Consider the following 25,552-nt stretch of genomic DNA (forward strand, 5'->3'; position numbering starts at 1 on the left):
CAAAGTTATAAAATAGGTCAGGTCAAGCGTACCCGAAATTGACGAGCTTCCATGAAGTAAGCGATGAATGTGGATGACGAGATAGAAGTATGCACAGATCGGAAGTGGGAAGATGTAATCTCTGCCCATCCCTCTAGTAGGGAGGCGTTATTTTTTATGTTTATATGTTTCTTTCCGAGTGAGTCTATTGCAAAACGATTTAATTAGAAAATATAATTACTCCAACAGATAAAGACAAAGTATATAACCCTAAAAGGCTCCGCGACGATACAGAAACGCCTGATATGAGTCTCCCATGAGGCCTGGATTAATATCACGTTCCGTTCTTCTAATTTGGTGGGAATTTACGGCGCCAATCTACTGGCTCGCCCTGGGAATGCTTTGTGAAGTTTTGATACTTGCTCAGTGATATAAAAATCAAGAGAGGTAATATTATCCGACTAAAGGATAAATTTATTGAGATGCTTAATTAAATTAATGAAGAAGTTCCTGTTGTATATTAAAGTAAGATCTCTAAATTACCGTATGTAAGTGCTGGTTCCCAAGTAAGGTTAAGACGAGGTACCCGACAGGATACGAGTATTAATAAAGAACTAAAACATAATTAAGATGTGCAGAAAGTTATTAGTTTTGTCTTCAAGTACGAAATCCATAAAAAATCTGAAGTTGTACCTGATACCAAGATTTCCCAAATCATTTCACACATTCCTTTTCACAGCAAACAGCAAATAAATGCAAGAGGGAATCCATGTTGAAATAAGTGCTTAAGTTTGTGAAATGTCGAGATCTCGTGTCGGAATTTTAATTTCGCAAAATTAAACAGTTTTTCATTTTTATGGAAATAAAATTCTAACACGTAACGGTGTAAAAATAAATTGGTTGGGTAAATGGAAATATTTCTCTGCCTTGTGAAAGGTTTGCTAAGAGGTACCTACCTTGTTCAGGAAAAAAACTTAGGTACCTTCTGAACATATTAAACTTACATAAATCGTACACAAAATTATTGTCTTAATTTAGGCAAGTAATAAAATATATTGATTAAGTTATAAAATAACTACAAATAAATAAGCATACAGAAACATATGATAACAATAAAATTACTGCAATATGAGAATATACTAAAAACTTTAAAAACCACGTTAGGCTGTATGGCTCAGTCAAGGAATTGAAATTCAGTAGTTATAGGTCGCTAACCATTGCCTAAAAGAAGAATCCCGAGTTAATTAGTGTCTTCCTTGATTGAATTCGTAACAGCTAAACATGGTTTTTGATAATTTTTGACACTATTTGGCCTGACTACCCTGTAAGGGATAAAGACGTAATTATATAAAAGTTTATATGTATGAAAACCTCAAGATTACAAAGTTGTGTAAAAAAAGAATCCTGAAGGCTTTGAGAATATCGGTGCCTTTTCCGCAAGGGTAGATAAGAGAGGAAGAATTTTTGTGTAGTTCGAAAACTTTGCCACTTCACGTGAAAAGAATCCTACCAAGATCGTTTATTTCGGAATCCCCGACAAACTTGGATAGTTCCGCGCTAAGACCTCAACTAGACCCTATGTCATAGTTGACATTAAAACCGGAAAGAAACTTTCGCAAAAGATTACAACTGACCTTTAAGTTTCTAAAGAGTGATTTTTTATCCTTATAAAATATAAAAGCTGACTAATGCGTTGTAAAAGTAAAGATACTCTTTGTCTATAAATATCCTTTGTCTATAATTTGAAAATTAACTTTAGGTAAAAGTAAATCAACCTTTTGACAACACTAGCGCAAACGTTATCCTTTAAGCGTACATAAAGAATATCTGTGAGAAAAGATAACGTAGTAGGAAAACTTGAAACAATAACCACGATACATATTACCACTCAATTAAATTACTCATAAGTATAACAAAGTACAAATCAGAAATTGATATAGTTCTAACTTTTGATGTTAACGTGATTCGTTCGGCGATGCGTAGCAACTTTAAGTTTACGCTTAGCTACAAGTATAAAGATGTAATCTTCGTCGAAGTTCAATAACTGTCGAGGTAGATCAAAAGGCAGTTCGACGAGGCACACTTCTCCAATTTCCGTAGAGGGCTGTTTGATAACCCCAGTGATACGACGTTTGATATTCACCTCTTTGTCATATCATGCTATCTTGTGTTCAACTCGTTAACATCTTTGTATTTTGGAATTTCGATATGTATGTAGATTGTTGAATATGTAGGTATACTTTGCTTATGCACCCATTCATAAAATTACACCTTTATGAGGGTAGGGAGAGATTAGGACATCTTTCAACTAACCACATTTATGTCTTCATGCAAACTCGGGTACTCTTGACCTAATGCTTTTTGTTATTATTGATTGCACTTAAAAGCTTTAAACTAATTTTGACAAGATTGCGAAAATTAATTGATTGGTAATGAAGGAAATCTTTAATTACCCAGTATTTTAAAACTAAACAAAGTTTATTATTAAAACAATATTTATACGCATGTCAACGCCTATCTACCGCACTTATTGAACTATGATACACTGACTAACTTACTATTACAAACACTGATACCCAAAATGTACTTACATATTATTAAAAAAATAATGTTAACGGAACATCACGTAAGCAAAAATTATTAAATGTAAAAAAATTGGTAACACATTTATTGGGAAAGATGAACGTTCAAATAAATTTCATATCTTGGTCAAACATTCCCATTTTTAATGAATTTCGATATATTTCGCCGTTATTTCGATTATATTAAATCACATGAGAAAAACGCTTCGAATCAGAAAATCTTGATTTTGGTCAAAACCGTTGATATGGAAAAACTCGTTCGGATGGAATTGATTTTGTTCAGGAATGGATTCGCGGTGAGATAAACTGGGTAGATATAATGGGCTTGGATATTGCTGAACGAATGCTCTATTATGATAAAGTTCAATGGCTGTAACCCTAGTCTGAGGGCTAGCGCACAAATACCTATGCAGTCCAAATTTTTATCCAAAATTTTGTCCTATTAGATTAATTTTCAAAGAATTGATGTAGACTATTATTGTTGTAACGGAATATAAGTAGTTCAAATTCGCGTTATTATTTTTGGACAGCTGTTAAATTTTAAAATTCATCATTATATATTATTTATTGTGTTTTGATTTTGTATCTAAATACATATATGTATCATACATATTGACATTACCTAAAGAGCTAATGATGTTGAATACATTCATCATTTAAAATTCTTTTACTTAAAGTTCACTTAAATTTCGTTGAGTAGTGTTATATTAAGGCAAAGAGAGACATTTTCCGAAAGGGACATTTTGCGAAAGAGACGTTTCGCATCCCTGAAAGATACCAAGTAGCAAGTCTGCTAAAGCCGATACCCGAAAGGGTTATAAAAAATGATTTTTAATATTTGGTAGGTATGCAATCTCTGCGTTAGGGGTATTGTATGATTGAATCATAGGGCACCGAAGGTGTCTTTTTTATGATCTTAGCCATTGGTGGGTCAAGACCCACAAACACCCTATGCTAAAGATATATACATATATACTATACTTTTAGTCTTATAATAATATATTAAATTTCATATTTTTTTTATAGTTTTTATTAAATTACACAATCGCAGAAATACCTACAAAATTTTAAAACAAGGCCGTTTATTTTCTTATTATAAACAGAAATTTTAATTACATTAAAATTGCTATTTTTTATAAATCTATTAGTAGACAGTCAGATCACAAAATTCTTCAAAGCTTTGAAGAGTTTTAAATGACACTCTATAACCAGCCAATTTTACGGAAGAATTACTGGCAAAGTTTTCCCCTTAATCCAACTTCTGATCTTAGGATGATTTGATCTAAAAGTGATCAGGGTTTTATGTCTTAAAACTTTTTATCGATATATTCTGCTCTTATAATATCCGCGTTCATACAGAATTCTGAATATAGATCAATATATCAAGGTTAGATTTTTTTCTTTTCTATAGGTATATAAGGCGACAATAAGTGTGATATAATTTTCATACGAGTATAATCGATTTCATTGTCTGTTTGATTGTTAATTCTTAATTTATCTACTCACATTTATATCAACTACTACTTTTTCTGATTAAGCACGAAGATGAAGACTATTTCTTTTTTACTATTTCAGTAATTTTATAAATTGAAAGCATAATCATATCTTTGTTATACAAATATTAAAAATAAATCCAATTGTATCTTAGTTCTTTATTTTATATATTCATAGTATACTGTTGAAAACTTTTCATGCAAAGTATCCAAAGTTTCGGCTGAACTGAAGTAACACTAGCACCTTGATGCACCGTACGTGGGTGTAGTTCAAAAGTTTAGCTACTTCCAGATTTTGTGAGGTCTCTTTTACAGTGTACTTAATAGGAACTAACGTACAGAGTTGTTCCCGCCGGTGGATCTATTTCATACACGAGTGATTTGAAATCCTTGATGGTATGAGTGCTAAAAAGTATCTTTAGGCGGTGAATGGGTTAAAAATTTGCGTGTATGCCAAATGTGTCTTAAAATTCAACACTACAAATGTTCAAAGGAAAAAGTTGTTTGAATTATGTATTTTATGTAGTGTACGGCTTTTATTCATACAGTCCTTAGATTGTTGTCCTGAGATTTCTAGGAACCATAGAGTATTAACCAATTTTTACTCCTACTTTTTAAAATCTTCAACATAAAAAAAACCTTATTACTTTTTCGCTTCTCTTCTACTTATATTTTACTTTATGCTTTATATTATCAAGGTAATCTAATATCATAAATCTATTAATTTCTTCAATTTGCATCCTGTTACTGAATTTACACTTAAACAATAACAACATTTAAACTAAACTGAGGATTGAAAACGAAATGAAGATTTACCTTACGTGGGTGGATTAAAAATGTTTGTCTATTCCCTGTTTCTGCGTGGTCTCTTTTGATACACTGTACCCCGGTGTCAGCTTTCCCAAGCGAATGCATTTTAAATTAGCGCAAATGACGTGAGAGTGCACTACTGCTGCACTTAATTAACATGGCGTATTTTAATCTACTTTTCTGAATGAACTTTTAATTTAGATTTTTTGCGTAGAATGAATGCATTGTTAAAATCCTTTTAATCCATACAAAGTAATATTAAGAATGTGTTAGTTATGTCTGTGATTTAATTTTATTTCATCTTTGGCTTGCGGCTTTGCTCGCGTATGTTGTAGTTTATCGTTAAGATCCTACGGGAGCAGCTTTTGTTCCGGGATGGAAAAATGTAGTAATTGTCATCGACAAGGAAAAATTTAGGCAACAAGCAAAATGAATCTCTCGACTTCTATCGTAAATCCAGTTGAAGCAATAGCGAAAAGCGTTTAGGAATAGAACCCAAGATCACAGACAATCCATTCCACCACCACCCATGATTGTATCAATCTTCCAGTTATAGTATAGCGCAAGAGAGTCACGCACCACTGCTATGACGAGTGCGCGGCTCTCTTGTGTTGCCAAACACGGACAAATAATATTTGAAAATATTTTCCCGCGCTGATCTTAATCAGGGTACCCTGGCGCTTGGGTAACCCGACGCCCAAACTTCTGCGCCATTAATGTCATCATACTTATTTTCTGGGGCTGTGTGGTTCCCGGCACCAGTACAAAAAAGAATAGGACCACTCCATCTCTATCCTATGCATGTCGTAAAAGGCGACTAAGGGATAGGCTTACTTTAGATTTGAATTTGGGATTCTTTTTTTAGGCGATGGGCTAGCAACCTAGCACTATTTGAATCTCAATTCTATCATTAAGCCAAATAGCTGAGCGTGGCCTATCAGACTTTTCAATACTGTTGGCTCTGTCTACCCCACAAGGGATATAGACGTGACCATATGTATGTACGTAGGTACTTATTTTCAAATTACACTAATTTCTATTCCAGTACCGGAACAAGCTGAATGAGCAACAAAACGGACGACTGTCAGCGCAGCGAGCAGCGCTAGGCGCGAGGCAGGAGGAGATGAGAAGCATCGACCGAAGAGTGTCGGAACTTCAGGCCAGGCTACTTCGGAAGAGAGCCCTCAATAGACAACTAGCGGCGGCGCATAGACACCCTCAGCAGCAACAACAGAGGTACTGTTAGATAAGTTTTCTAGGGATTACAATAATGATCAAGAAAGTTACTTAGGTAATAATAGAAGTAGAAGCATCGAACAAGAGTTTCGTAACTTCAGGTCAGTTTGCGTCGGAAGGGAGCTCTCAATAGACAGCTAGCTGCCTCGTGTAGACTCCCGTAGCAATAACAACAAAGCTGTTATTTATTGTATTGCCTTTCGACCTCAAATTTCAACTGTCCAAAACGCCCGTTTCGAAAAGTAACAATTCAAAAAATGAGAATTCATAATACTCAACTAAACCATGATTCAATATCGTGTGAAAACCGGTCTTACGCAATCCATGAGCATGACCATTAGGCTCTTCTCCTGAGAGGATTAACACTATCTAAAGAGGAAGATTTGTTTATAGCACAGCATTTAAAATCATATATCATGGTTCATTGGACAAACTAATTGAATCTCGTACATATGTTGACAAAAAAGCCATTTTTACCAAAGCAATCAAAACTTGCTTGTCCCTTATGAGTGCTGCAGTAGGTTTTCATAAACTTTCAATCGCGTCCATTTAAAAATGAGAAAGTATCTAAGAAAAATAACACCTAAAATCACATTAAGTGCTGTTAATTCCGTGGAAAAATGTTTAAAACAAGCTTGTCAAATTGCTTTAAAATTGTCCTTTCTAATAAAAGTTTATATTAAATTTCAGAACCAACAACCCGACACCCATGCAACAGCTCTCAAACTACAACGGCAGCCAACCAAAGAACCAGCAAGCCAGAGGGAACGTCGCGGCGGTGGAGCCTTACAACCATGTGCCTCATGCGCAGAGCGTCAGTCATAATGCTAATTTCCAGGTAAATGCTTTATCATCTCATGAATCTTGCAGAAATATATCCGATTATATCACAATTATGAATATAATAAAAATTTAAATTAATCAATAGAAAACTCTTTTAAGATATGTTGAAACATTTAAGTCTGAAAAGTTACTTGCTTAGTTATTATGGTTCTCCAATCTAACCGGTCGGATGTACTTACTTTGTTTCAAAACATCACTTATAAATTAAGAAGATTTTCAGCTTATTGTTTTTATTGTAAATTTATTTATTCAAATCACCAACAATGTCTTTTTAAAGTGGTCCCAATTTCTTTCCAGGCAATGAAACAGAATGTTATACAAAACAATGTGCCATTAAAACAGCTCACTCAGAGTGACAACATACAAGCTCATTTGACACAACAAGAAGCCCATTATTTGCAGCAGAAGCAAATGATGAACCCGCTGTACAATGGATACCCACACATACCACCTGGTGAAAACCAATATCAGAATCAGTATCCAAACAAACACGAGAATAACGCTTTTAGTCACGTCCAACAGGGTATCAGCAACGCTTATGATCAAAAAGGGATGTTCGATCACATGAAATATCCAGATTATAATAAACAACCACAATATAGTCCTAATAGTACAAGCAGTTCGAACAGTAATCAAACTGGTAAAGAGCTTAAAATTAACGAACAGGAATTCCTGCCAGAATTTGCTGCAAGTAAATCAGACCCTAAATATCAAACATTGCCATATAACACCAAATTCCCACAAAGTACAAATGGAAAACTTAAAGCTGAAGTGAACGGAAAGACCAACGATGATAAAAACCCTAACATAAATATAAATCATATGACAGTACATTCTACGCCACTCACGGTTGTGAACAAGAGTCTGGCGACACCTCTAAGTCAAACAGAAATGACATATCCACAGGAACAAACATATCAGTTGCAGAAATCAGACTCCTCGGGTAGATGTAATCAAGAGGGGAAAGAGAACCAAGCATATCTTCAGAATTCTAGGCTAAGTCAGAGTAATAGTCATAGCACTGATGGCTCGAAGAACAGTTCAAACAAAAACCAACAAGGTAACGCGATAAAAGGCAGTTCTCCGAGTTTGGGATCTAATACAACATCTACTAGCAGTTCTATAGGTTTTGGGGTAAGTTAATATCTAGCATTGAAATATTCAGCTAAAGATTGTCTAAGCTGAAGTGACGCGCCCCACTACTTAATTAGTTTATTTAGATGTGTGAGTGCAAATATTAATGACGACACTTCATCTGTGTGGTAGCGTCGATTGTTCAGTGAACTACGATCTGCACGTGAACAATACGGTCGACTTGTCGGGCGATAAATCCGACCACGCTCGCTCTATGGAGCAGCGACGTCATATTGTATGAAACAAAACGTCCTCTCCTCTCGAACGTTTAAGTTCAACTAAACTAGTTGGGCAACAAAATTCAACAAATTTGAGAAAAACAGTTTGAGCCTAACCGGCAAATGAACGATTGATGTTTAGGTGTATTGCGTCCATATTTGATATTTGCTTGTGTGCGTAAATACGAAGGTGGGGCGCGTCACTTCAGCTTAGACAATCTCTACATCACCATTCGCTATTCATTCTACATTTGTAAAAATATCATATCATTCATTAATTCATTCCAGAAACCTGTATCAAGTGTAGCACCCACAACGGTTCAGGTAGCAAGTGGCAAACCATCACCCATTTATCAGACATCATCCACAAAGATCCAACCGGTCCAACCGCAAACCGTTCAAACTCAAAGTATCACTGCACCATCAACCATACATGTAGCTAGTAACGTGGCAACTTCCCAACCCCAGATCGTTAGAAACACGGCGTCAGGACTGTCGACCAGTGGAAGCAACTTCAGTGGACAGAATACATCACAAAGTATTCTGCTGTCTCCACCACAAAGTGCCAGCACGCCACTATCAACACCCGATGTCAGCGGTACAGATAAATCACCTAAACCAGCCTTACCTCCGAAGCCTACAATAAAGGTAAACTATTTGTAGTTCTCAGAAATAATAAGCTATTAAAGTAAGATAAAATGGTAGCAGGTACATATCTAAATGACAACGTGACATAGAAATTAAAAGAAAGTTTTCTATTTTTCAGACACCACCGAGACAGTCAGTGAATACTGATGTAGGTTTCAACCAAAATTCAGAATCCACGCCTTCAACAGAATCCGATGAAACTCAGCAGAATCAAAAAGATTCCAACAATAGTAGCAGCAACAATGAAATGATCATTAAAGCACGTCCACTTACAATAAGAAAACCACCCATGAGCGAGCAACCCAAACTACGAAATCTAAATACAGCTAAGAACGGAATAAGCGTCAGTATCAATCGTCGTATAGAGATGCCACCAGCGTTTTTGTTCCCAGAAATGGATCGACTGACTCTAGATTCCGTTCCTAGCGAAATGCAGAACGGCCTAAAAGATAAAACGAAGAAAGATGAAGTAGATAAGGCTCTAAATAATAACATATCGATGGGTAGTGAAAAGGATGAAGTGGGGGATGTAGCTGAGCAGATCAGTTCTGTCGATTTGAACGGTCAGGATTCTCAGGGCACTGAGAATGTTTTGAGGCGGTCAAAGAAAGGCAATTTGAAGCAAGGGGGTAAAGCACCGCTGGCCAGGCGCGTTAGTTTTGATCCGCTTGCGCTGCTGCTTGACGCTAGTTTAGAGGGGGAATTGGAGTTGGTCAAGAAAACAGCGACACAGGTAAATATGAGGCCCAAATATAATCATATCATTATCATTATATTAATTCACACTAATTCTTGATTAGGATAGAAAAATCTGTATGTTACGCTTTCATGTCTAAACTAATATTAATATAATAAGCACGAAATAAAACAGACGCTATTTCTTTTTTGGAAATTTAAGCAGGATTTCCAAGCAAAAGATAGTCTTAAACTTACCTTCTAAGAGTCACTATATAAACTTTTTCAGAGCTGTAAAATATTGCTTGCTATAACAAACATACGTTTGAAAGCTTTACACACACAAACTAGAAGAACATTGTCTTGTTTCAATTGTTGTAAAATATAAAAAGTAAACATATTTTAGGTGCAGAATGCCAGCGCAGCAAACGACGAAGGAATCACGGCCCTCCACAACGCCATCTGTGCCGGCCATTTCGAAATTGTCAAGTGAGTATAAAGCACACGCTTAGCGCATTTTCGTTGATATTGTTTCCGGGATTTTTATATAGATGACACTTTATAAAAAAAAATATTTTCCCTTGGGTATTATTATTATTGTTTTCTAAACTATTTATTGTAATGGAAAAAAACCTGGATATGACATATGAGTGAAGAAATGGTGGGTTGATTTCTACCAAACAAACTTACAACTACTCAAGTTTCTTGTTAAAATTTTCATCATTAGGTACAGTTAGGTAATAAAATGCCAGGCATCATACAAACCTAATTGGATTGGACTAAAAATCACTGGCATTATTAATCTTCATGTAAGTATAAAATGAATGCCCCCAATAATGATATCGGATTTACATCTAGCACTATCTCCCGATTTTTAGATCTAGCACTAATTCCCGAGATGAGATATCGCGGACTAAGTGTGTGTCAGAGTTTGTGTAAAAAATATTACCAATACATTAACCCTACTTACAGATTCCTTGTGGAGCTAGGCTGCGACGTGAACGCACAGGACTCCGACGGGTGGACTCCTCTGCATTGCGCGGCTTCTTGCAACAACCTGCCGATGGTTCGCTTCCTCGTTGACAACGGTACGCAATTCTATGTTCTAAGTATATTTCGATATCACACACATGTCATGTCGTTATCCCTATTATACGGATGGATAACATGGTATTTCACTAAGAGCTCGTTCCCACCTGTCGGCTATCGGATCCGTATATTAATCGGATGTCGGCGCCTTTGTTCACACACACGATCGGTTGTCGGCCACGGTCGAAGCTAGTGCCAATTTCAAGCACTCTACGCGAGGCGATTGTGCACGATGGACGTCGACGAAGCTCTTGTTGTGATGTATTATTATTTGAGAAGAAAACGAAGAAAGACAGCCAAGGAAAGAAAATATTGGGTGCACCCAATCCTGAGAGAAAGATTTAGTTTGGGAACATTTCAGAATTTAATAACAGAATTGAGGAGTGACGAAATTAAGTTTTTCAATTATTTTAGAATGTCGATAACTACATTCAACCATCTATTGGCTCAAATATCAGTGAGCATAAACTACCAAAATACGAGATTTAGAGACTGCATTTGTACTGAAGAAAGGTTGGCGATATTTTTAAGGTAATATAATTATACATATTAATTTGTATAAAGGAAGAGATAAAACAGTCACTTTTAGTTCACATATATTTATTGAAAGAAATAACTTTAATTTTTTTTAATTACGAAAACAAATTAGTGGAGTTAAATATTACTAAAATCTAAGTCCGAATCTTGAGTATTACTTGAATGTAGTGACAAAGTAGGTGATGCTGGTTCAACGAGTTGGCGTGTCGAATATCCATATCCACTTGAAGGGAAGATATTATTCTGGTTTAATGGTGGGTGCACATTCTGGTTTTGTGACGAATATACAGATTGTTGCACGTGATCTCTTGATTGTGAATGCCAACCATAGTTTGATGAGTATAAACGACTTTCACGCTGCTTTTTAATATTTTGAATCAGTGACAGCACGCCTGATTGAAACTCTAAAGTTTCATTATCGTCAAAAGACGTAACGCTCGGTAGAACACCTTTAAAAAAAGAGAGCATTGGATGTTCGTTACTTCTGTCTGACTGTAGCCTGCTATCTAAAAACTGGCTCATTTTGTCATCGAGACAGGAGGTTTTGGGCTTTTTGGAAGTGCTTGGTAATAGCAGCTCTGAATTTATATCTGTTGTATTGGCCGCTGATGCCTCGGGACATGTATCTGTTGGACGCTTCTTGACAGAATCATGAGTTCGATTAGGCTCAGCCACTTTTTGCAGAAAACTCATCTGTTCTTTATATATATATGGCTTTGAAAACTTAGCCCCTGCTCCGGATTTTTTGACGTCATTTTTATTTGCTCGCATCCAGGCATCTCGTAGATTCGACCACTTTGTAGATACTAATTTACCTGCAATTACAATAGGTACATATAGAAATGTTAATTATTTTACCTACTTAATTATTTTACAGATATTGCGCATCGGGTTGTTCCTTCAAAGAATTGCACTATAGTTACAGAGTTGGTGTGTCAACTATTAGTAAAATCTGCAAAGAAATTAGTTCCACTATCTGGGATGTATTAAGAGACGAGTTCATGCAAATTCCTGATAATGAGCGTAAATGGTTGGAAATTGCAAAAGGTTTTGATATGAAAGCCAACTTTCCGCACTGTCTTGGAGCAGTTGATGGTAAGCACATAAGAGTGGTGAAACCAAACAATACTGGCTCGATGTATTTTAATTACAAAGATTATTTTTCATTTGTTTTACTAGCCGTTGTTGATTCAGAATATCGTTTTATTTTTATGAGTGTTGGCTCGTATGGAAAAGAATGCGATTCTTCAATATTCAAGGAGTCAACTATATGGAAGAAACTGAATGATGGTAGTTTAAATATACCAAAACCAAGGCCTCTACATGCAACACTTCAAAATGATATGCCTTATGTTCTCGTGGGCGATGAGGCTTTCCCTCTGTCAACAAATTTGTTAAGACCTTTTGGAGGCACTCATTTAGACCACATGAAAAAAATATTTAACTATCGTTTAAGTCGGGCAAGAATGTACGTTGAATGCGCATTCGGTATTTTAGCCAATAAATGGAGAATATTTCATCGGCCACTGGATGTCCACCCAGACACGGCTATCGAAATTGTAAAAGCGTGTACAGTATTACACAATTTTGTAAGAGAAAAGGACGGTCTGAACTTTGAAGATATTCATTATGCGGCAGAAAATCCGATGCAAGAACAAGTACAACTGCAAAACTGTAATCCACGTGGTGGTCCTATTGCAAATTATATACGGTCTGAATTTGCAAACTACTTCGTTTCAACAATAGGCTCGGTGCCTTGGCAACCAGAAGCGCATGGTTAATATTTATGTTTTGAATTTTACGTATATTATTAAATAAATAACTTCAAACACTTACCACATGATTGTCTTTCTTTTTCGTCCAAATTGTCAAAATTAGGTATGAGTAGGCAGCAAACTTCCCGCCAAGCAGCTATTTTCAGGTTCTTATCTTTATAATCATTTAGAGTTTTGTCCCAAAGGACACCTCTTTCCTGAACTAGTGTGATCAATTGTTCGGGGTTGATATTTTTTTCCATTACTACGAATCACCAAACGTGCGTACAATAAAAACACAACAACTCTGCTTGCGCGCCGCGATGTGTGTGTGCGCGATCGCAGGTACGACGTACGCACGAACGGAATGAGGGGTAGCGGGGAGAGGGTTATCGGCTCCGACATCAGACAAATGTGAACAGCGCCGTTCTTAATCATAGGCGAGCGAGATCCGACACGATTTTTTTCCGGGCGTAGAGGGCTGGCAAAACACCCGACATTTCTTGTCGGAGCCGACACAAAATCGGTTTCCGATAAGTGTGAATAGCGTCATATATAATGCTCTGCCACTAGAACTTCCGTTTAATATACGGATCCGACACCCGACAGGTGGGAACGAGCTCTAACTGTTAACTACAGTCACAGTGAAATACCGCGTTTAGCTGGATGGTTCTATGATTCGGAGATAGCGACAATTTCCTGGTCTAACAACATCTAGAATCTATTGACATAAGAACTTCCTTTATTTCTTACTTGGTCTCCTTTCGAACTCTAGAATTTCCTTGGTTTCCGTAGATAGGCCATTATTCCTGCTGTTCTCAATTCATTTAGGCGTCGCACGTAACATCAACTTTTACTTTCTGTCACAGAAGACTAGAATTATGACAAAAGTAAAGGATTATTTTGAGCCACCTGACCGGGACTTCTTTGCTTTGAGTGGCTATTATTCTTTGTAGGATAATAATAAGACCTGATGGGTATGTTGGGTAAAAGCAATATTAATATAAGAACGAATGGCTATTTGGATTATACCCATTTTGATTCTGAATTAAAACTGTGATTTCCAGGAGCTTGTATATTCGCAACGACGCTGTCTGACCACGAGACAGCGGCGGAGAAGTGCGAAGAGGACGAGGAAGGCTTCGACGGCTGCTCAGAGTACCTCTATAGTAAGTACCTACCTACTGAAGTTCACAATTTTTTAAATACATTTTTGTGTTTAGTACCATTACTATGCCAACCGGAACGGCCCTTATTTAAGAGAAAGAAATCTATCAGATAGGTATTTTAAGTTTGAAGTTTGCGAAACTTTACGTTGGTTACTTTCATGTAGGTTGACTAAATGTCAGAATGTCGAGGTAATACCAAATAAGTAAATTAAAGACGTTAAAAACTTTGTTACTATTAATCCAAATGATTTTAGTCTCTAATCAATCTATTCTCATCTTACAGGCGTACAAGAAAAGCTGGGCATCATGAACAACGGTTTAGTCTACGCCGTGTTTTCATACACGGCTAGTAGAAGCGACGAGCTGTCATTCAGTACGGGCGCCAGACTACACGTGCTGAGGAAGGGAGACGACAGCGAGCGGGAGTGGTGGTGGTGTCGCGATGATCAGGGACACGAGGGCTATGTGCCCAGGAACTTGCTTGGGGTAAGTACCAATTGCAAGCCTTTACTTAGAGCGTGAGTCGATGGCGTTTTAGCGGGGCTAGCACTATCGCTGTCCCGTTTCATTTCGCAATAAAAAGCGAAACAGCGATAGTTTATCGCGCGACGAAATCGTCCACTAAGCTAGGGAGTGGTGACTGTAGCATATTATAACTAGGCGTATAAGAATACTAAGGTTATGGGCCCAGAAGATTATCTTCGAAGATTGGTAGAGGTTAAAAGTTCGCAAACAGCGATCAGGAGTGGTATTTATTAGCCACCACTAACACAGCTTAAGCCTAAGTGTTATTGATAATTTGGAAAACAAGTGATTCGCTAGCCGCTTTGCCACTCTCTGGGCAAAGGAGACTGTAGCATGTTATTGGCGTCCAAAAAACTTTAATTTCGTTGGGAGAAGTAAGATTAAGCTAATAATTGACGATTCAGCTATATCTCTAATCATTACAGCGTGTTTTTGAAAATAATCCGGCTGATTTATGATAATAGTAGCAATAGGAACATCATAAACTTATAATTTTTCATTTCTTTCCTAAAAATGCTTCGAAGACCTATATCTAATCGTAGTTTTTCTTTTCAGTTATATCCGAGGGTAACCACACAGCAGGAATAAAGAATCAAGAAGCTTACATATGACCTGATATCTTGTAAATACTGTTAGCTCTTTTTATTTTTTATGTATTTATATCACTGTAATCTAAAGGACATAGTGTTGTATACAATTTTATCAGATCGAATATTTTGTAAATATTTAAATAAGTTCAAAACGAATGAGATTATATTGTACATTTTATAAATACGCGAGTCATAATTAAATATTGGTCATAGAGTTTGTATATTGTTCTTAGTATGTCTGGAATATTGTGAGATATAACTCTAAACTGACAATACAAATAAATCATGAACTATTGAGTGTCTTTTATTGTTGGTGATTATTTCCTCTGAAAGACTAGGCATGTTGGATTTCATAAAATCTAGATATCTATTAAGTTATAAGACGAAAAATTAATTATATGCATGATCAAATCGAAGACGTTCTTGCTAGGTCTTGAGTATCCGAAACCGACGAGCTTGCATGAAGAGAGTTGGCAAGTGGAAAGATTTGGTCCCTTCCTACCCCTCCGGGAAAGAGGCGTGGTTTACGTTATGTTATGAAAATAATTTCACTTACTAAGCAGTCTCTCTTACGGGGCTGAATAGAACAGCTTTATAGTTTAAACTGCCCTGATAAATCTTGCAGGGCAGTTTCTATTGTCACTCTGCTCCGGGTAAAAATATAAATCCGTGACCAAAGAGTTAAGCATATTCAAGCAATTAAGTAAATTATTATAACAGACCATTATAATTCAAGCATTGCACGCGCGGCGTCATTTTTATCGAGCGATAAACTATAACTGTTTCGCTTTTTATTTTGACGTTAAACGGGACAGCTATAGAGCGTGCTATGCTAGCCCCGCTGCCGTGGGTGCATAAGGTCAGGAATTTAATTCCTGACGAAAGAGATTAGAAAAACAATTATGTAAACCACTATTCTTTTTTATATTGGTGCCGTGTGGTTTCCGGCACCAATACAAAAAAGAATAGGACCACTCCATCTCTTTCCCATGGATGTCGTAAAAGGCGACTAAGGGATAAGCTTACAAACTTGAGATTCTTTTTTTAGGCGATGGGCTAGCAACCTGTCACTATTCGAATCTCAATTCTATCTTAAATTGGAATAGCTGAACGTGGCCTATCAGTCCTCTCAAGACTGTTGGGTCTGTCTACCCCGCAAGGGATATAGACGTGATTATATGTATGTATGTAAACCACTATAACAACCATTATCGTCCTGGTTTAATCCCGGTAGCGTTCTCAGTCTCTAGGAGCGCGGAATTTGCCAAATATGAGTTTTAACCACAATAAACTAAAGTAGGTATTATAACTACACACATGAACTCGAAATATTTTCACTGTTACTTTCAGCAGAGTTCTACTGTAAGTATATGACAAAAAAGTTACACTTAATGCCTAAAGTTCCCAAAGCGGGTTGTTGTCAGGGTGACAAAATTGCTATTAAGAAAGAGAGTAAAATATATCACACAATGTTTTCATATTTGATGGCTAGACAGTTTTAAAGTATGCCTATTAATAATAAATTTGTCTCCATATACATATTTAAATTATCTTTAAATTTAGAAAAAAAAAACAGAAGATGTTTTTATTATTAATTAGTCAATTACTTCAAGTAAAATCACGTAACATTCTCGTTACAAATTTACAAAATATATGAAAAAAAAAACTTGTTTCTAGCCTATTCCCACCCCATGGGCACGCGAGACGCCATTTTCACCGCGCGAAAATCTATCGCTGTCCCTTTTCACGTCATAATAAAAAGCGAAACAGGGAGTTTCTCAAGCTATCAAAAGGGCGTCGCGCGTGCCATAGGTACTACGCAAAAAATAAAACACCGATTAATAATAAAAAATGTATTATCTAAATTCACATGTCACCCTCATCAGAGTCCTCGATGTCCGCTAAGGCTTGCTTGGCCAAGTTCTCCGCTTCGGAAGCAACCTCTTTAGGCACGAGTTGGTGACGGCCCTTGGTAGCCGCTGACACCCACGACAATTCCAGCTCAAACTGCTTGTCTTTCAACTCATCGTGGACTAAGTAGATGCTGTAATGGAAACAATAGATATTACTATTTAATTCATCAAAGAATGGATATGAATTTTTGTTCGGCACAAATATCTGATAATGATCCAAACTGTTAATAAAGAGAAAAGATTTGTACTTTTGTATGTTTGCAATGAATAAACTCAAAAACTACTGAACTGATTTCAACCATTTTTACACTATTAGAAAGCTACATTATCAGAAAATGCAATCGGCATATACCTATTTGATTTGAAATAAATTAGATTTCAGACAGATTAATCAAAGTTTATAAAGTGATCTGAGGGAAAAAGGCGCTTCCAAAAATATTTTCTAGCTGAGCTGGCCACATGGTTGATATATACGCATACAATGTACAACAAAAATACATGTCTTAATAGATCTATAATAAAGTCCACCATACCATATGCGATATGCTGGTAGACTGGTAGAAAATGCCAAACAGCATTAAGACTGCCCTTTGTACATGTTTTTTTGTGCAATAGTTTTAAATAAGTAAATAAATACCATTTATTATCTTACTTCTAAAATAAAGTAACTATGTAGTTATTTTACTCATTTCAGTCTCGTCGTAAAATGGGCCACATTCATCTAGTACAGTTTTCACGTCACATTAACTACATACAGCATATAATCAAGTTTATATTCCCTGCGGTGTAGACAGAGTCAACATTGAAGAGAAAGTGTCATGTTGTGTCATGATGGAATTGATTCAAATAGTGTTAGGTTGCTAGCCCATTACCTATAAGAAGAATCCCAAGTTTATTAGCCTTTTCCTAAGTCACCTCTTAAGATATACATGGGATAGATAGTGGTCCTATTCTGAAGTGCGGCGAACCACACAGCTATCAACTAAGAAGTAAATACTCACATCCTAGCTGCCTCCTTCACCAAGTCCTTCACAGTCAGGTTGGATAATTTCAGCTTCTCAATTTCAGTCTTGGCAGCCTGCTTCGCTTTGCCTACAGCACAGCCGAAATAGGACTGGAATTATATTTTTAAGAATTATTGACATGATTCAAGTTTTAATACAAACATTCTTTGGGTTGTATTTTCAAACCATCTGTTACTCGTACCCAACTTGGTCCGCCTTAAAACAAAATCTAAAGTAACAAAATATAAAGCTGACCCCCATGTATAGGCCTTATTTTGTATAATACCAGTTTTTATATTTATGTTTGAATTTTGAAAAAGCCAAATTATTATATTTTGTTGTATGAATATGAATTATACATTGGATTTAAATTAAATGATATAAATGGGGAGAGAAGATCAAAAAATTTATTTATTTGTTTTGGAGAGCCATGATGTTATGCTCTGCGAGATGTCAACACTTCACTCTAAATTTCCTTATGACACTGGCATTAACACACAAAATAATTAGCTTCTTAAAAAAAAAACAATTTGACCACAAATGTTAAATCTTACAGATGCTATTAATTAATCTCATGTTCAGGGGTACAGTTTAAGGTCATAAGCTACTAATGATATGAAAAAAAAAATACTCACAAATGAGACACCACTAGGGTCAAGCATGTACATTTGTGGTCCTTCGTAATCAGACCAGGTTCCCATGACGACAGAGCAGCCATAAGGACGAACAGCACTGTACAGTGTGTATGCATGCATATACATTGAAACACGCTCATTTAAATACTTCAACGGCACTGGGACTCCATACTGAGATCTGTAGTTGGACGCCTCAGAACGGGCAGTCTCTACAATCTGTCTGGCATCAGATATTAGGCCGGCAACTGCCTGAAAATGACAAAAAGAAAATTATCTAAAATTCTTATAGGTAGATAAGTGTCCTAAAATGTTGGTATGGTGAAGAACTGACTGATATAGACATAAATAACACCTCTTTTCTGGAGTGGTGGGCAGAGATTACATCTTTCTGCTTTCCACAACCCCTGCATACCTTTTAACTGGCTGTCATGTTTATAAAAATTTAACAACAAAGAGGGGTTAGATATCTTTTGTCTGGCCAATCCTTGCATAATATTTTGCTTCATACCACACATAAATGAAAAATAAATCCAATCTTAAATTGTATCATAAATTCATCTTTAAAAGTATGTAAACTTACCATGCCAACATGTTCATCAATATGAAAGATTCTTTTGTTAGCACCAGGCTCATACAGTTTTGATGTCACCAATTTCTCAACTGCAAATACAACTCCATCTTTTCCTCGCAGACCAATGACTGTGCCTGAATTTTCCACAGCTTTAGCAGCATATTCTACTTGGAAAACACGGCCGTCTGGTGAAAATTGTGACGCCGAAAGGTCATACTGGAAAAGAAATATTACAACATGAATAGGCAAATTTTTTTGAACTATAATTATTTAATAATGTGTGGTTTAACTTTGTACTTGTCACTTAAACTTTGTAAACAGTAATTCTCACAAGAAAGAGATCCTCAGAAAACAGGCAGGGAGAGATTAATAGGCGAAAATGCAAACAAACTACAAAATCTCATAACCTTTCAATACAGTTACTTACCCCAGTTCCGATTGAACTCATGATCTGTACTATTTCTGATACTTTAAATAAACTTTAACTGTATATATATTTGATGATATTTACTCATAAACTCATTTATCGATGTAAATTTTAAAATATTTCTTTTTTCTTTTACCGTACTCGGCGGCAATGACAAGCAAACTTGATGTTGGCGTGTTCTCTTTGACAGAAGAAGCTGCTATTGCGTTTTATTAACATGTAGTTGAAACAATTTTTCAAAATGTCTGCCTTCAATATTAACACTAATGAGTCAGATGTAAAGTCATAAATGAAACAATAAAAGTTAATTTGTGTTTTACTACTGTAAATTATGTAAGTTCACTAAAGTTGCAATAAATTTTACGACTTTTTATTATATTCTTTTGTCACAAAAAATATGGAAAGCCCATGTAAAACAAAACGTTATTCAAAAACCAATTATTTTGACCAATTAACGATTGAATATTCGCGCAACAAAAACAAACCTTTGTAAAATTTACCGAATCATCGACATCCGCTGTTTGACGTTGACATCTATAGATTGAAAATTTTTTTTTGGTCAAATGAGAGCTTGAGACAAGCTGTCGTGTTTTGTAAATACGGGTAAGGTAATTAAATTAAACCTACTACATAATCATTCCTTTATTCTTGTCTGTATTATCATTTTGCTACCTTGTCATGGTAACATGTGACCTACCAATAATTTTTTTCCCCTTGACAGGTTTTATAAGTACATAGTAGGTATTCCATTGCCAAAATATAGTTCGCCGCATTTGTTTTTAGTGTGGGCAAATGAAATAGATAGGTAAGTATCTAGGTATAGGTACCTAGGTCTTTTTTGCCTCCTACGAAAGCATGCAATATCTACCATATTTACCACGAGCACATCAATCGAAATAATATTCAATTTGTTTTGACCTGTCATTCCCAAGTGATAGGTACCCGCATTTAAAAATTGGATTTTTTTGATAATATTTTTTTTGGCTAAGTCACTCGATACCCGTTTTTCGATTCTATTCCTTATGGGGGAAACAGAGCCAAAACGTCATAAGACTGAAAGGACATGTTTAGCTAACATTGAGAGTATTGAGACGTCAATTACAGAACATTAACTAGATTATTATTATTATAATCAGTTGTTCACGCTAACAAAGTTAGACGTCTTTAGGGGCAAAGCCCGAGACGTGACTTGATTGAAACGAAGCTATTTTCATCATTTCGAAAGGCGCTCTGAAACTTCTATGCTTTTACAATTTGTAGTGTTCTTCAATATGCACAATTCAATCTGCATTTATGGTTCGAATTTCAAACGGTATTTTTTTTTAGTTATACCTATAGGTAAAAATAAACGACTTCAAATCTTTATTTTTTGTCTTTTAGGTATCGGAGCTCTTCAAGAACTCAAATGCTTTCAAAACAAATAGGAATGAAACATATTATTATAATATATAAACTTCGAAACGTAATTTTTTTTTCTTCCGGCTGAAGTTATAATGACATCAAGAATGAATTAGAATGAAGTGCCGTGTGGACACATGCACCAATAGAAAAAAATAGGACCACTCCGTCTCTTTCCCATGGATGTCGTTTAGGTAAGCCGACTAAGGGATAGGGTAATAAACTTGGGATTCTATATTTTAGACAATGGGTTAGCAATCTTTCATCATTTAAATCTCAATTCTTACAATTTTCCAAACAGCTGAACTAGGTATATCGGTCTTTCGTTGGTTTGACTTATTTGACTGGCTTTGACTCTAAGCTCTGTCTACCCCACAAGGTATATAGACATGATTATATGTATTGAATGTATGTAAGAATAAATTAAGCTTGAACTTAACTTATTAGTAATTTTCTTCTGGGGCACACTGAAGATAGCATATGCAGTATTGTGTTGAAAAAAAAATTAGATACATACTCCCTACTAGTTTTCAGTAGATACAAATTCATAGGGTACCTACTAACAGACAAAGGGACTGAGATAGACATGGGTATCACATTATAATATATTCTTTAAAATTCGAATTCTGGATTAGGCAAGACCGGAGAACAAGAAAACAGATGTCATATTTTCAGTGTTTTGTGAGAGCAAATATCTTTATAGAACAATCTCGCTAAGCCAGTACTTACTTACTCGTAAGTGAAAACAGACTTGTTTGTACCAACCTCTAATTGCCACTATCCACTGCACCCTTGAAAGCCCTCGAAAGGGTTCTCAAGAGCCCGAATAAAAGAAAATGAGATTCTGAGCTATAGACGGGAATTCAGTGTGGTCGAGTTAGACGATACTTACTCGAGTTGGAACTTAGTGTAGGAAAGTCAATCGTAATTTTTTCATTATAACTCGTATAACAAAACAAGCGTTGCATGAAAAACTGATATTAATGATAGAATAATAAATAAAATAAAAATAAATAATTAAAGTAAATCCATTATAAATCCACACAGCTGAACGTGGCCGCTCGGTTTTTTGAAGATTGTGGGCCCTGTCTACCCGGCAAGGGATATAGATGTGATAAAATGTATGTTTATTAAGTAAAGTGTGTGGAAATAAAGAGTTATATTTGCGCTCCTTCTAGGATAAAGAGAGTATTTGCTCATCTCTCTGAATAACGCAAGGGAACCATGACCAATTTGATCATGGTTAGGTACACATAGTGTCATCTAAATTCTCACAATGTTTCCGTCACCGTTAAAGCTTCGGTTGGCACTCAAACTGTACGTACATTAGTTTGAAATAAGTCATACTGCATCGACTTAAGCATCATGCTTTTTGTTCTGGCATCATAACCGTTCGATCACCGATGATATTATCCAAACTAACAATATATAAATGCTAATAAGTTTGTTTGTTTGATAACTCTTTGTGCGTTTTTTAATGAACCAATCTTCTGGAAATTTTGCGTTTTATTTAATTATGAGTTTTGAGAAGGACATAAATGGTGTCTTTCATCTGGGTAAAACCTTAAGTTCCCGTGGAATTTGCGAAAAATCTGTATTCTTTTGTAGGGGACGCTAAATTCGCGCGTGCAAAGACGCGGGTATAAGCTATTAATGTTACAAGATTCGCGTTCTAGTAGGCCAACTTTATTAATAACACCGTATGCTAGTAGTTTCACTCGCATTATCTATATTCGACCAATATGAACTGGTGGTATTGATCTGGTTCGCGTGCATTTTATGGTTCAAACCTGGGAATATGAATGAGGGATAAAAAGGTATTTGTACGGTGTGTTTGTTCGATTTTAGGTGAAATAGTGGAATAAAAATAAATTGTATGTAGTACCTATGGACGATTTTTTTTGTAGAATAAAAACATACCATTCTGAATTAGGTATGTAATAAAATGTATTTTTTTTCAACTTAAAAGGATAAGTTGCTCTTTACTTTGCAGACTGCAATAAACAAAAATATTTTTTAAATTCTTCATGTTAGTTAGGTATCAATAATATCCAAAACCTAGAGGGATAAAGCGAACGTCGACAAAGAAACTTTATACTTACTTATTAATGAAACAGCGCATGTACCCTTTTACTTCATCGGAATTTAGCCCGCGCGAATTTAACGCCACCTTAAAAGAAAGGTTTTCGCAAATCCCACGGGAACTATAGTTTTTACTGGAATTAAAGAGTTTGGTAGGTACTCTTAAATATACTTACGCGAAATTTCAAGAAGTTTAGTTTGATTGCGCGTGAAGAGGTAATATACAAACAAACTTACTTAAGAATTTATATTATTACTAGCGACCCGCCCCGGCTTCGCACGGGTGCAAAATTATAAATGTTATTATACATAAAAACCTTCCTCTTGAATCACTCTACCTGTTACAAAAAACCGCATCAAAATCCGTTGCGTAATTTTAAAGATCTAAGCCTACAGACAAACAGACTAAAATAGCGACTTTGTTTTATACTATGTAGTGATTTAGGATAATTTTGGAGTCGGGCCTTTTTTTCTTCATTATTATATATAGATATTATGGTACCTACTTTTTAACGGTTAAACGTGAACTGTCAGTCTTTCAAGTCTGCTGGCTCTGTTTACTCCGCAAGGAATAAAGGCGTGAGATTATATGAATGAATATTTTTAATATGTACTTACTTACCTAAAAATAAAAGCGTCACAAAAGTCACACAGATAATAATGCATACTCTTTCAAGAGCCTGGATTTTCTACTTACCCGCTACCTCGATTTTTCGGTGACAAAAACGTGTAAGCTCTTCGTAATTCTTTTGACATGGTAATCTGCACTTGTGTATTTCGGCCCATGTGGGGTCTTGTAGGGGTATTGATAACAGTCTAGACACTTTGAGCACGTGCTTTGAATTTTAGCAAAAAGCGTCGTGTCAGCTGTATTTTTGAGCGTCGTAATGACATTGTTCGCTTCAAAGGATTTTTTGTTGTGTTATTGGATGACATAATTATACGTGCCGTGGTGATTTGATGCTCGTATTTTAGGATAGGACGACTACATCTCTTTTGCAAAGATGTCGTAAAAAGCGACTAAGGGAATAAGTATATTAATCTTCTATAAGGTACGTCACCGTACTGGATTGCTAGCAAAAAACTTAGTTTATGGATGTAGTGAATGCTAAATATACTTATATATTGTTTATATCAAAATAGCAACAACCTATATGATGAAGAGCAAAATTTAAACCTTATAAAACTAAGGTTCGTAAAAGAAGATTATTTTCAAAAACATTGTAACACATTGTAGAATATGCGACAGTTATTAGTTCACACGTCTAACACAAGAGGAAGTGGGTTTGATTTGGATACAGGCAGTTTACATCCTGTGACTTCTTATAATAACTCATCTTGCTTTAATACATATCGGCTGCATATTTTACCTAGGTACCATATATTTTTTAAATTATTAATTGAGTGACAGATAGGCAACGTACAGGGTAACATTAATGTAGAAAACTAATACTCGAATTTACGCTAAGTCTCTTAGAGAAAGTAGAAAAGTGCAAAATTTCTGATACAAACATTACGTTCTTTTAACTTATGTATTACATATGACATGTACCTATATATGACAGAGACAGAGCCAATAAGGAGTCTTAAGACCCGAAGGCCATGACCACTTTTATTTTGGAAACCTTTAATTTCAATACTCATCTAATTAAGCATATGCTTGTCATATGGATGGGTATTGAAAATAAAAGTTATATGATAAAAGCTCATCAGTTAAAAAAATCAAGTTCTAAGCTTTTTCTTTGGTCGACTTTTACGATCAGCTTGTAGGCAGCTGGCGCATACATACTAGCATGGCATGACCAAAATACCTACAGAAACGAAATCCAAGTTTTACATAAAATCTAGATAGTATTCAAGTTTAGGCACAATATTTTATTCCTGTAATCGAACAAAAGGAAAGACACGTTAATTAGGATGTTCAAATACCCTACTCATTTCGTATGCGGGTCTCGGACAGAAAAATTTATCTTCACATTTTTCAGACAACGCAATTACAGGAATATTTGCTTAATGTCCCACTGTCCCGGACAACCGTCAAATGCAAAATAAGAAAAGTATAGGATGGCTCCGTCCTCGGCATTAATCCCGGTTACATCGTCACCTGTCTGAAGAGGAGCCCGAGGGTTGCGCCGTTTGACAGTGTTCCTGGATTAGTCAGGTTTTAACTTAAGCAACGCCCGTCTAACCTCCATAACTTAAATTAGTAGAATTTATGAGGTACCTAATAGTAAAATCAA

General features: G+C 35.8%; 4 protein-coding genes across 7 annotated transcripts in view; 2 read left to right on the forward strand and 2 right to left on the reverse strand.

Moving 5' to 3' along the window:
* LOC106135712 (apoptosis-stimulating of p53 protein 1) overlaps positions 1-15,577 on the forward strand; it is a 267,044-nt gene extending 251,467 nt beyond the window's left edge. For 3 of the 4 annotated variants that reach the window (XM_060948225.1, XM_060948228.1, XM_060948226.1), the window contains 10 exons: positions 5,910-6,100; positions 6,791-6,938; positions 7,241-8,077; positions 8,584-8,943; positions 9,062-9,676; positions 10,025-10,107; positions 10,591-10,706; positions 14,066-14,167; positions 14,451-14,653; positions 15,248-15,577. In XM_060948225.1, coding sequence (XP_060804208.1) covers positions 5,910-6,100; positions 6,791-6,938; positions 7,241-8,077; positions 8,584-8,943; positions 9,062-9,676; positions 10,025-10,107; positions 10,591-10,706; positions 14,066-14,167; positions 14,451-14,653; positions 15,248-15,280 — 2,688 coding nt within the window. In that variant the 3' untranslated portion in view covers positions 15,281-15,577. The remainder of the gene's footprint in view (positions 1-5,909; positions 6,101-6,790; positions 6,939-7,240; positions 8,078-8,583; positions 8,944-9,061; positions 9,677-10,024; positions 10,108-10,590; positions 10,707-14,065; positions 14,168-14,450; positions 14,654-15,247) is intronic. The other variant, XM_060948227.1, reaches the window with a different exon arrangement.
* Positions 10,940-13,084, forward strand: LOC132902551 (uncharacterized). Its single transcript, XM_060948232.1, has 2 exons — positions 10,940-11,238; positions 12,122-13,084. The coding sequence occupies exons 1-2, from the start codon at positions 10,940-10,942 to the stop codon at positions 13,023-13,025; spliced, it is 1,203 nt and encodes a 400-aa protein (XP_060804215.1). The 3' UTR covers positions 13,026-13,084.
* Positions 11,232-13,261, reverse strand: LOC132902552 (uncharacterized). The gene is made up of 2 exons (XM_060948233.1): positions 13,081-13,261; positions 11,232-12,059 (listed from the first exon to the last, which is right to left on the reverse strand). The coding sequence occupies exons 1-2, from the start codon at positions 13,259-13,261 to the stop codon at positions 11,362-11,364; spliced, it is 879 nt and encodes a 292-aa protein (XP_060804216.1). The 3' UTR covers positions 11,232-11,361.
* Positions 15,578-17,120: 1,543 nt separating the features above from the next.
* LOC106135693 (proteasome subunit alpha type-3) lies at positions 17,121-20,020 on the reverse strand. Its single transcript, XM_013336058.2, has 5 exons — positions 19,833-20,020; positions 19,415-19,621; positions 18,835-19,083; positions 18,197-18,309; positions 17,121-17,326 (listed from the first exon to the last, which is right to left on the reverse strand). Exons 1-5 carry the CDS (start codon positions 19,851-19,853, stop codon positions 17,149-17,151), a joined length of 768 nt encoding a protein of 255 aa, XP_013191512.1. The 5' UTR covers positions 19,854-20,020; the 3' UTR covers positions 17,121-17,148.
* Between the last annotated feature and the right edge of the window lie 5,532 nt (positions 20,021-25,552).

This window comes from Amyelois transitella, chromosome 15 (genome assembly GCF_032362555.1).
Source record: "Amyelois transitella isolate CPQ chromosome 15, ilAmyTran1.1, whole genome shotgun sequence".
NCBI lineage: Eukaryota > Metazoa > Arthropoda > Insecta > Lepidoptera > Pyralidae > Amyelois > Amyelois transitella.

What these genes read in the sequence shown, in the direction of transcription:
- LOC132902552 (XM_060948233.1), bottom strand. Translation starts at nt 13,261, where the DNA reads ATGGAAAAAAATATCAACCCCGAACAATTGATCACACTAGTTCAGGAA. An exon ending in AAAAGAAAGACAATCATGTG is followed by an intron (nt 12,060 to 13,080) that starts GTAAGTGTTTGA and finishes TTGTAATTGCAG; the next exon opens with GTAAATTAGTATCTACAAAG.
- LOC132902551 (XM_060948232.1), top strand. Translation starts at nt 10,940, where the DNA reads ATGGACGTCGACGAAGCTCTTGTTGTGATGTATTATTATTTGAGAAGA. An exon ending in AGGTTGGCGATATTTTTAAG is followed by an intron (nt 11,239 to 12,121) that starts GTAATATAATTA and finishes ATTATTTTACAG; the next exon opens with ATATTGCGCATCGGGTTGTT.
- LOC106135693 (XM_013336058.2), bottom strand. Translation starts at nt 19,853, where the DNA reads ATGAGTTCAATCGGAACTGGG. An exon ending in TGAGTTCAATCGGAACTGGG is followed by an intron (nt 19,622 to 19,832) that starts GTAAGTAACTGT and finishes TTTCTTTTCCAG; the next exon opens with TATGACCTTTCGGCGTCACA. An exon ending in ACCCTAGTGGTGTCTCATTT is followed by an intron (nt 18,310 to 18,834) that starts GTGAGTATTTTT and finishes ATATAATTCCAG; the next exon opens with TCCTATTTCGGCTGTGCTGT.